The following is a 12467-nucleotide window of genomic DNA, read 5'->3' on the forward strand; positions in this document are numbered from 1 at the left end:
CACAGAGTTCAGATCTCAAATTTGGAAAGACAGGGCAAATCCCAGGACGTGGCAACAAATATCCCAATGGCAGTGACTCACCTCTTTGAGAGGCTTATGCAAACCCAGGGGGAAGGTGATGGATTTTTTCCCTTACCTACAGTGAGCGGAGCAGATGCTGGAGAAAGATTCTGGACGTCACGAGAAGTAAAATATGATTGCGGGGGTGTGTGTATGTGTGTACATGAAACATTAGCTCACTGAGTTCTGGAGTTTCAATAACTTCTGAAATACTTAGAGGGTAAAAAAGGATGAGAGGAAGAGATTACACACCATCGTGGCACGAGGAGCTTCTCTCCAGGAAGGCCCAGATCTCTCTAGCTATATTTGAGGGTTTGAGGTTGTATTTACTGACAAAAGCAGCTGCGTACCAAATAAAATAAGACACAGTATATTATATTTAAAGCAGCAGTGTACAATATTGCCAGTGAAGTATAGTATTTTAAACACATGATCAAATTTCTATGTGCATGCCCTTCGAGAAACACTTTTGTTCCTTGTTTGTGTCGTATGTGAATTTTTTCAGGCTTTAGCAAATTTCCACATCAAATAATTTTTTTCTTTTAATGATAATAAATGTTTAACAGGGAATAATAATGAATTTAATTAGTTCTTGGTTTTCAGAATCAAACATTATATTCTACATGAGAAAATTGCCAATCTAATATATTGTAATGTCATGATTTACTCATTGTGAATTTATTACAAAAATGCACACAAGTTAAAAGAAGCTTGATTAACCTGCTCTTTCCTCTGCGCACTTTTTTGTAAAACACTTAACTTTTCTATTCATATCTAGCAATTTTTCAGCTATGTTAATGCAGGCATTGTTTATTTTGAAAAGGTCATTAGAGTTATGAAGAGAAGCGAGCTGTGTAAAAATGATTTGATTGAGGTAGTGGAGGTAGCTCTGGCACAGTGAGTTATGGACATCCAACAGAGAGGAGCCTCTTCATTAGTGGAATGATTAAAATTGATGGGAACCTATGGAGCTCCTGCTCCCCTGAACTCCCTGGAGCATAGCTCTCATTCTGCACTCATTTATTTGGGACTTTGCGTTGATCAATAAAAGGTGCCTGCTGCTCACTATGGGGTCTGGTTGGGGAAAAACCAAGAAAAAGAGAAGAGACTTGTTTTGTTGTTGAAGACAAACATTACTGTCAACAATTCAGGCTTTAGAAAACCTTGGGGAAAACAACAGCTTTGGCTGTTGTCTCTATGTAATTTTCTTTACAGGCTGTCTATTTTAGTCTTGGTGGATTTTAGACTCTTGTTTAGCAACCCACACTGTTTTCAAAAAATAGTTTCAAAAACTTCAAGTTTGGTCACACTTTATTCTAAAGAAACAGGTTTCAAAGCCAGCAAGACAATGGTATGTTTGTCCCACGGCGACTTTGTTCTCACGATTGCACTGTAATCATATTATGGTCTGATTGTGCTCATCAAGGAAGTGGAAAATATTTTGATCTTTATTTATTTTATTGATAACAACTTAAAAATCACTGTCCTTTTTTTAAACATTCCAAGTGTTTTTGCATTTATATTTAAAGTTTTTTTTTAATCTATGATGAAGTGTTAGTCTATTGCAAAATTATCATATTAAAGTGAACTGATGCTCTTTCCAGATTACAGCAGTCTCACGCAGAAAATGTCATTTATTTAAGCATATTAATTCAAATTTGGGCAGCTTTTGTGGGAAGAGTAGTACCCATGAAAAAATAATCACTGAAAAGAACAGGAATTAATTTCTGTGTATTGGACCAGAGCCAGATAACGGGAAGAGATGCTGAACAGAGTCCAGACTCTCTTTGTCTGTGTCCAGCTCTGCTCATTAGAGTGGTGCTGTGCAGCTCATGGCCCATCGCTTCCCACTGTTATGAGAGGCCTTGCCTAAACAAACAGAAATGATGTGCATCACATGTCAGATGATTGCAGAAAATATGAGTTTCTGCAGTGGTGGTGGTTTACAACACAATATACACAGTTTACGTTACTTTAAAAATATAATGTGCAACAGTGAAGTAAATCTTAAATTACCCTGTTGCATGTTCAAAACTGATACTATAATGCCATTATGATAGTACTTAGAGAATGTAAGAATTTGGATTCTTTCCTCAGTTCAGTATAAAAATAATAACTGATGCTCACCAATTAAATGCAGTTAATCTCAATCAGCACTAATGGTAACTGTATAAAATGGATTAAACAATTGTTAGACATGAACCTGACCTATACATGGCCCGTATTAAATAAGTTTTTCAGTTAGTGTCAATTAAAAAATTTGCCCTTTTTTATTGTAATGATTCAGTTGTATGAATTATTCATTTGAATGACTAGTAAAAATTTGAATAAAGATTGTTAGGGATGGTAAATATTTATATAAGTCGTCTGTAGTAATACTGTTAGAGCAAGAGTTATGAACAAAACTATATTGGGGTAATAATAATAATAAAAATAATCTTACTACAATGAGCTTAGACTATGTGTATACATATATCTGTAGGTACCATATCTCCTTACTGGTTGGGCCAATCTCAACAAAACTTTGCATGGACTTTGTAACACATAGAACTATTATTAACACATGTATATTTTTAAAAAAATGTTTATGATACATTCCAGTTCTTTGGATTTTCCCCTTCATCTCCTGGAAATGTGATGTAATTTTATGTTTTGTCTTTGCACTTGTTTCACATATCACATTCAAAATATGCCTCCCATGCAACTTAAAGGTCACCGAAATTTCATCCTATTCACCACTAAATAGAAAATGAAGAATTTGAAAAAGTGCTGCAGGCCTGTTTTTTTGCCACTACTACTACTACTAATAATAATGATGATAATAATAATAACAACTTTAGCTAGACAATATCTTTGAAGAGTTATAAAGCACTTTACATACAATGAAAAGACCACCTACCACTAATTAAATAGTACATATTACAACAAATATTATATTCCATAAAATAAACAAAAATATATCATCAGTAACCTGTACAGATATGGATCTGTAAATGTGGTGCGATAAATAACTGATTGAACCATTTTTGAGATAATCCATTTCATAGCTATGATCAAAAATAACACATATTTACAGGTTACTTTTAATGGGATTGGTAATTATACATTGTCTATTGACTTATTATTGCCAATGTTACTTGCAAAGTATGGATGGGATCTCAGATTTTCCTCATACTAATGCAAAAAACATAAACAATATAAAAGTTTTGGTACAGTGGTGTAGCATTACGATACTGATCACTGTAAGGCATGTTACAGCATGCCTTCAATAGCTCAGGCAGTAGCATGGAGGACTGTAGTGGTAGCAGTTGAAATCCATTAGTTGCTGATTCAAATCTGACACGAAGGAGGAGGTAATTTTGGGCAGGATGGTTAGAAAACAGTACTGTACCCTTATAATGATTTTGATGGTCTTTTTCCTCATGATAGCTGGGGTCAGCTCTCGCACCCAGAACAATTTAACAACAACAAAATTAGCTTAAATAGGTAGTCATACTTATCTTTTCTTATATAGGCAAATTATACACAATCCAATGTATAAAAGGTAATTTTACGTAAGGAATTCTGTACTACTATCAGATTATCAAATGTGAGCACACATGGGTCCATATAAAGTATGCATCATTTCAGGCCCTAGTTTATCACTGGATTATTTAAAATTCTTCCAGTTCCAGCTTTTTCTTGTAGAAAGTGATATGAGATGTTTTTTCTAGAAGAGCTTCATATATGTTTATCTTGTTTTTAAATAAAGATGTTATGAAGCTACACATCAAATATTAAATGTTACAAATAATACATTTTCTTTTTTTTTGATACATATGTTTGTTTGAAATTTGATGCCAGCAACACCGTTCTAAAAAAAGTTAGGACAGGGGCTTGTTTTCCACAGGGTTGCATCATCTCTTCTTTCAGCAACACTCAGTAACCGTTTGGGAACTGAGGTGACCCACTGCTGTTTTGACAGTGACTTCTTCTTAGCTTGATACAGGATTGTTAACATAATTTTGTCACGTCATAATACATCAATTGTTTTCATTACATGACAGACACGGGGCGTGTCCATACGTCACTTAAAAGATTAACCGAGTGAATCAGAATGCGTTGGTCCTGGTTACACCCATCCGGCTGGATGATTTCCCTAATCCTCTGAGGTCTAAGTCGTCATAGGTATTAACCTTAAACCTAAACCTACACTAAATCAATATTTTTGGAAAAATATGACCCTGTTTTGATGTGTATCAGGTATAACGAATATGTTTATTTCCTGATGACCAAGACTTGAGAGAACAATTTGATAAAAACAGAAATGACGTGTTCTAGAGTTAGAGTTAGGGTAAAGTTTGGGGTCATCACCAATAGTAACAAATGACTGATGATTTGAGAGTTAAATTAGGATAAGCTGGATTTAATAATAACAGATAACTGCATATTTATTTCTAAAAGAAAACTAATAAAAACCATGGTAAATGTAAGGTTGTAAGGCTTTTACCCCAGTAGAGCAAGAAGGTAATTTGTACTAAATATAATACCTGAAATGAGCATTGGATGCCGAAGGAGGACTGGCATCAACTTTGAAAAAGAAAGTAATCTTTGTATTTTTGAAATAAATTATTTTAATGTGCTCTTTTGTCTAATACACCCCGAAAAAAGGTAAAAGAAACAAAGCATTACACAACAAGTCTGAAGTATAGCCCAATATATCATAGAAACTAGACATAAGCCAAAATAAAGCACAGAATAAAACTGAAAAAGACAAATACTGGAAGCAGTAAAAGAAACAGGAGAGGGAAATTAAAAACATCAAGTAATGAATGCTGAAAAATATTTCATTCATAACTGTTTAGGGGCAGTGACATGTGTCTTCATGTATGTGATGATTAATGATAATAAGTCACATGTTATTAATTCCCTCCTGACTAATGTGGTAGCTTACCAAGAGTAATGACTCAGGGTATGCCAGGAGATCATGTTGGGAAATACTGTTTCCAACATGATCAACATGGAAATGAGGTTTAATCATTTGAACGTGAGTGTTGGCATAATTGCGAATTTTCAATTTGTACACATGTTCAGATCTGGTTGCAAGTGATGAAATATTTACTGCTCAAAATCGTGTGATTCCTTAATTGTACAATACACTTTAACAGAATTAAAATGACTTGTTTTCACTTGAACTCTGTGATTTCACTGTGTGGACATTTCACCCCCCTCCAGTCCCATGGATCTAGAGAGAGGCAGGCTTTGAGGAAAGTCTTTTTGTGTTAAAGCCTTTGAATATCTATTCTTTATGATCTCTATTCCCTCTGCTGAAGTTCAGAGTGTGCGTGAACAGAGGAAGGGGAAGGGTGGAATCATAACACTGATGATGAGATGACACCGAACATACTTTGGAGAGCATTTTTGATTCTTTACACATTTTCCTAAACTCAGACAAATATATCCAGAAGCTATCACTGTATTCCATAAGCTGGTTCGATGAATAATGGTTGTTATGACAGGGAGCAGTGTCAATCAGACATGATAGCTTGAAGAAGTAAAATAAACATGAAACAAGGCAAATAAAAAGAGAGTTATATAAAGCTCTCCTTGATGTTCAGCATCGTACCTCTTTACCCCTAGTGTGTCTGTTCTATAATGGCACAAAGTAGGGATGGGTTGTCGCTGTCTTTTTCATCTCACTGCCTTTTGTTAGTATGTTGAGAGAGGCAAAGAGAGAGGGAGAGTGAGGAAGGAAGAAGAAGAAGAGGAGGTTGCTGGGGATTGGACCCAGTCCCTACACACCCAATTAAAGGAATCTTCTGCTCAAAGACACAGTCTGGCAACATGTGTTCTGACATTTGTCTTCCTGAGTGTTGTGATTTACGGTACCATGGAGCTAAAGGCTAAATTAGCAGCCGCCCAACATCAGAGACCCCACAGTAATATTGGATGGGTGAGGATTGTCAGATAGGATCAAGCATGCAGTGTGCTGTTGTCTTGTTTTCATCGTCGCGTGCAATAGAACGGGTTGGCGACCCTGGTGCTTTGTTGATAGATGAGTCAAAACAATGCTTGCTGTAATTTAGGATTTGCAAATTCAATTCATTAGCATTTTACTGAAACAGCATGTTAATCAACAGCAAATCGGGGATAAAGCATAACATTTAGGACTTATTAGAAATGCCCATGCAAATAGACTCCAGTACAACAACTGTGCCATAAATTCCACTTTTATGACGCTTACAGAGTTCCAGTTCAACTGAGATTCTCCAAAAGCAGATAATTCTGCTTCCTGTGCCTTACTGAGGTTATAAGGGAAGGTGATGCCATATCTGAATTATCTTATGTGTTCCTAATATTTTGTCCACCCAGTTAAGATTCTTTCAGGAAGGTTGCACAGATGTTGACAGGGGCCTAAGTGTATATCACATATAGAATGTTATACTTTTGCAAGACAGTTGTGGATTAAACACATTTATATGACCATTATCTCTTAATTACAGTGTTACTGATGTATAAACTTTATAATTTGTCAAAAACTGGGAATTATTTAAAGACAATACAAATGAGAACAGCATCCAATATTATAGCATTACCATTGTTTGTGTATATAATGAGGCGAGTGGAAAGCAAGCATGGACTACCACTGTTTAATAGTAGGTAACTTTACTTTTTTGGCTACTGCTTGTGTACTCTACATTTATGAGTACAATATAAAGTATTCCATCCAGAGTGTGGGGTTGTTTTCGTTCCTCTGAACCTTTAAAGCACAATCTCTAATCGAGATCCTCCTTCCCCAGACACAGCTTTGATCTCTTCCTGTGGGACCTGTTTGTGCCACTAAGGATTCTCTGATAAGCCTTACAACCAGGCAGCAATTACACTACTAATTACACAAGTATAAAACCCTGACCTTGCACTTAATATACCTGCCTCTGTGCTGTGTCGCTGAATTCCACTTCTACCGACAACTTGCACACAAACAAAAATAGAAACAGACTGTAAGCACAAATGAAAAACACCGAAGAGTCTTTATGCACAGACGGCATAGCTGCTGCCGAGTTGTGGGGTGTGCCATCCCAGCAGCCGGTGTAGGGGTGTGATCTCACAAGGTGAGCGGAAGCTGGAGGAGAAAGCTGCCTTGCGGTCAGTAGGGAGGCAGCGGGCCTCAGGGAAAAGCTCTTAACTTCTGTCAGGCACAAATAACCACGCCATTTTTCACCCTGTGATTTTTAACTGAGAAAATGATTCCGGTCCCCAGTCATATGAACTCTATGCACATGCCATGAGTCAATTCTAGCTCTGATAGAAAGGAGTTCATCTAACCTGCCAATCTTTATTTCTTGCGCAGTTCAGTGTTTTAGGGTACTTGGCATAATGCACCCATCTAGACGGCATGAATGTATTATCGTGTAACTGACTGGGCATGAAAAAGTGCAGTGTGACAAGTCTGACTGTCTTGATTTTATGCCTTTGTGACCAAGGAGCATGGTGTAAGGCTGTTTATGAAAAATAAATATCAAATGTCACATGTACAAATCCTATCAAGAATTATTGGAAATCTCAATGTCACTGAAGTCTTAATTTGGAGAAAAGCAGAGCCTGGGTTATGAATTACATTTTATTGTCAACCCTGAAAAAAATAGAAGAAATGGTAGATGGGAGCTCACAATTAAAGCGGTTATTCAGTAGGTGGAAAGTTTTTCCTTTACAAAGAACGCGTTAGAAACCTTAAGCTGAGTGTGGATACCGTGATGTGATTTACTGTGGTCAACATGCTGCTAGGTGGTGCTAGTGGCGCTGCTTCTGAGGGAGAGATTACACTCCGAGGAAGCAACACTGTTAGATTCACCTGCATTTCCCAAAACCCTAAAAGTGTGAAGCCATCTCGGACGGAGCTATATCGCCCATCGGATTTTATATTCCAAGGGCGCACTATGTGTATATACTGTAGAAAATACTGTACTTCCCGTGTTTGCTGAAATAACAGCAATGACTTTTTTTCTGCCTCCCAGGCTTGCACTTATGAGGCACTGATTCTTAAAGTGAGAATATATGAGAGCGGGTGCCCCCGTACTCGAGTATATTGCCACACATCAGATCATTTAACACTTTGAACTGTCAGAAATGTGTCACTCAGTCTCTCTCTTGATACCTTCATCTGTCAGACTGAAATCATAAATACAATCATTTCCCCAATGTTGGCTCTTTATTCTGTCAACCGTTTCAAAATGTGACTGTGCCTCTTCATTTCCGACACATGAATAAGTGAGAGGCCATTAATATGTCTCTTTCATTACACTCTGGCACTGCACTGCATGAGCATGCACTGAACTGCGTGTTCACTGGGCTCTGGTTCTGATGTCCGATTTGTAAGGCAACAAAGATATGTCACCATATCTGGATGGGGAGAAGTGTCTTTCCGAGAATTCATATTTTGTTCCTGTTTAAATAAACGAGAGCAAGAAAAGGAGTCGCTTTCGCATAGTAAACAAAATGTGCTCTGGTTTAAATCATGAGAAATTATCTGCATGACTTTTAGTGAATTACTATCTTGGAAACATAGACTAAATTATTTTTTTCTGGAGAAAAAATGAATAAATTGTGATCAATTCATAGACTAACATGTCACCTTCAACATTAGTGTTAAACAAACTTTACAGCGTTGTGAAGAGCATGTTTGTGCTCAGATTTTCTTTCCCATTTTTTCTCCTTTTCTTCCCACCTTTTTGTCTACAGATCACCCTGTGGTTTGACAAACACATTTTTTCTTCCTTTCTATCGCCACTCCCAAGACAAGATTAGAGGGGAAACTCATCAGTCTCCTTGGCTGTTGTCTGATAAACTTTTTATTTGAAGGGTGTCCTGTCTCATGTCTCTGGTGTCTTCCTCCAGTGCACTCCTGATTTGAAATATAGCCTTACATAATGAGGGAGAAAAATAGAGCGGTGTTGCACCCCTGAGCCAATGTCAGCTTAATCAATCATCTGATCACGGCAGGCATGCTTACTCTACTCGCTTCACATCCGCCACATCCTTCCCCCTGTTCAACGATGTGACAGCAGCATAATTCATTTTAACTCAAAAATTAAAGCAGCAACATCAAGCTTGTCCTTGCATCTGTTTGGTCTAAACACACGGCGGTGCTGGTCTTGGTGTGCGCTTTTGCTGCTTTTGTTTGTGTAGCAAAGTCGATGCTTTCCTTTGCACACGTGCTTATCGGAGGAGTGTTTGCATGTACTTGTGTACAGTGTGCGGTTTACCGGGGTTGCCTTTGCGTGCACATGCCAGGATGTATTTCGCAGATGTGATATTTGTATGTTTTTCAGATGTAACATTTTGAGTGTGTTTACGTCTCAAGCTCAAGTTTCTTTGCTACAGCGCTGAGCATTCAACAGGCGTGGAATGCGAGTGCGGGGTTCACGCGGTCAAATTGCACCGGGTCAGAAGGTTGGGAAAATTTGGAGAAGCTAAAGCTGAGCAGAAGGAATGGAACTTGGCCTCTTTGCTTGGCAGTGAGAGATTCCTTCTGGCTTTCTGTCAAAAAGTCGGCATTCAGCAAAGCATAACTCCAAAAGTTATATCACGCTCTTGTTGCTGAGTTACGTGCAGGAGTGTTGTAATGAAAACATGAAAACTGACTCTTTTTGACAAAGTACCCCATGTTATTAGTCCAGACTTAAAATGCTGCATATTTTAGTATGTCTCATAGCATTGATCTGTAGTTTTGCATGGATTAAACACCTTTCTTTATTATGTGTTCTAAAATTAGATACAGCTTAATTACAAATTAGAAACAACATAAATCATATTTACATATGCTGATTCTTTCACTATTTTTTTTCAAGGGTATGTTTGTCACTATTCACCTTCACATTAATAAAGTTTTTGCGATGCTCTCAAAAGCTGCACTTAGTGCTACGTTTTCCCTAAGTCACTGCAGCCAAACGGCAACTCTGACACCATGACAGAAGGAAGACGCATTTAGCCCGCTGAAGCTAAATAAAGAACTCAACAGAGACACATCATAGCCTTTTTTATTGCCCTGCATCATATTATCAGCGTTGCCACTGTTATTGTATTAATAGAATAATAATACATAAGAAACAGCTCTGCCAGCTTTCCTTTACCAGAAACCAGAGTGCACTGTAATCAAAAATCAATGAGAGCCACATCATACTTCATTTGAGCTATTTAGAGAAAATGTTAACCGCAAGAGTATAAATTAGAATAAAACTACACTACTACAAAGCAACAGCTACTTAGTTACCATACCGTGTGTTGTCAGAAGCCTAGTAAACCAGTATGCACTGAAGCTCATCTGCATGAAGGTAAATGTGCAGGATAGTACAAATATATGTATTACAGAAATATGTGTAATGTCGTTGGGTATTTGGCAACAAGCAGCCTAACTCTGCTGAGACAGCGAGACCATGTCAAAGTCCACGTGCGCCGCTTTTAAGGGGCGGAGTTCAGTCTCGCAGCTTGCCCGCTGATCACATGCAGGAAGCATGGAGTTTGTAATTTGTGCGCAAAAAAAAACAAAAAAGCGGGATATGCACGCCGGTCGGCTGAGTGGCGTTTGATGGCAGCCATGCACGGCGCTGCATCTTCACGCACATTCTGTCAATCCGCTCTTTTATCACGCACGGCGAAGACACGCAGCTTATTCTGCCAGTGACGGGAAGACCTCAAGCAGTAGTCATAATAGGCGAAGCACGCTCCTCCCACAGGATGGTGGAGATGATGATGATGATTATGTTAATTGTGATGATGTTGATGAAAATAATGAAGAGTGTTCTGATTATCCCCGCTGGAATGCTTGGACGTTAAAGTTGAATACTTGGCTGAGAGCAGCCGGCAGACTCCTATATGCTTATGGCTGGCATTCCCAGTGAAGGAATTTGAAGTGAATATTCCCTGCACCCCTACAGCTTTTGGCTGACGTTAGAGAGAAGAGAGATCGGTAGTATAGCGATAATTATAAAAGTGGCCATATTTAACAGGGATTTTTGAAATTAAAGCAAAAATAAAATAACAACCCCAAGAATCAAGTGTTTTCTTTAAATTATATTGATTATTTTTTAGATAGACAGCCTAAAAGAAATAGATTATGTAGCTACAGGCGCAGTTGCGTGCACAAGGATGCATTTTTTTTGGCCACACTGTGCAGTTTTGCAGTTTATAATTCATAGTATGCTATCCCGGTTTTCTTATTTTGCATATTAGCAAATGCAGAGATATAAAAAATCTTTGGAAATGGTTAGACAGTAATAGAAAATCGATATTACCATGCAAAACTGCGCGGGGTCGATCAGCGTGGATTACTTTCAGGCCTACATCTATTCTTCGACTATTGACAACCTCTCCCTTTCCAGTTTGCATGACTGGAGCTCTCACTAGCGCTGCTAGTGGACAATCAAACCTACACACCCACCTCCAGACACACTCGCATTTCTCATTTCTTACTTCTAAATTAGATAGCGAGACGTGGTGTCGGAGCTCACAGATCGCATAGAATTAGTTTGAAGTACCAGCGGTAGTTAAACAATAAATCTGAAATTCAACATGGAGTCCCCTCCAGATCCAGCGAGCGACCCGGGCAACAGCGCCTCGGAGCCGGCTACCCCGGTCAGGGAAACCCCGGTAAACCTGGAGACGCTCCGGAAAGCGGACCATCCAGCCCCGGTTCGAAGGCAGACCTGTTCAAGCACCAACAGAGGTAAGCGAACCGATTTCCCCCTTTTCACTTGATGAGAAATACGGAGCGATCGGGGACATTTTCATCAAACTTCAAAAATGAATTAAATCGCGTCCCCCTTGAATAACTGCACACTGTCTAAAAATCACCCAACCACAGGTACACAGCTTTTTATTTTTTTTTATTTAGTACCACAGCGGCGATTACCCACTTGGTCGTAATGAGTGCTTCGGTGTGGGATCCTGGTGTTTAGGCTCTGCTGACAGCTCAAATCATAGGGGGTGATACGGTCACAGATGTCACATTTACTCTGACTGCAAGATTAATCAATTATCCAGGAACCCGGAGTTGACCAACGGGACCTTCTCCTCGTGCCAAAACGGGCTAACGTGCTCGCTCTAACGCGATATTGTCACAGAGTCGAAAGTGAACTTTGGGAAACTGTGGGTTAGTTTATCGATTAGTGCTATTCGCCTTCGCACAGACGTGTCCTCCACAGTGCCTTATACAACACACAGTACCGTCTGGATGGATTTTTCCCCCCTCTTTTACATTTCCAGCTAACAGATTTGCGCTATTCCTGTGTGGAAAAAGACGCCCCAGCAGCTGGAATTTGTTTAATGCCAGCAAACACTGTTGCAAGCATTGGAGGCTTCTGCACGCCTTTTGCGATTAACCCCCCTCCCTTCAATATGAACAGACAATGAAAGACAACGAGCCCTACATT

The 12467-nt window shown here is 38.8% G+C and overlaps 1 protein-coding gene across 1 annotated transcript in view; it reads left to right on the forward strand.

The window, feature by feature from the left end:
- Positions 1-11465: 11465 nt before the first annotated feature.
- roraa (RAR-related orphan receptor A, paralog a) overlaps positions 11466-12467 on the forward strand; it is a 188285-nt gene continuing 187283 nt past the window's right edge. The window contains exon 1 of the mRNA XM_031747290.2: positions 11466-11761. Within this exon, the coding sequence (XP_031603150.1) occupies positions 11608-11761 (154 nt within the window). The 5' untranslated portion in view covers positions 11466-11607. The remainder of the gene's footprint in view (positions 11762-12467) is intronic.

This window comes from Oreochromis aureus, linkage group 7 (assembly GCF_013358895.1).
Source record: "Oreochromis aureus strain Israel breed Guangdong linkage group 7, ZZ_aureus, whole genome shotgun sequence".
NCBI lineage: Eukaryota > Metazoa > Chordata > Actinopteri > Cichliformes > Cichlidae > Oreochromis > Oreochromis aureus.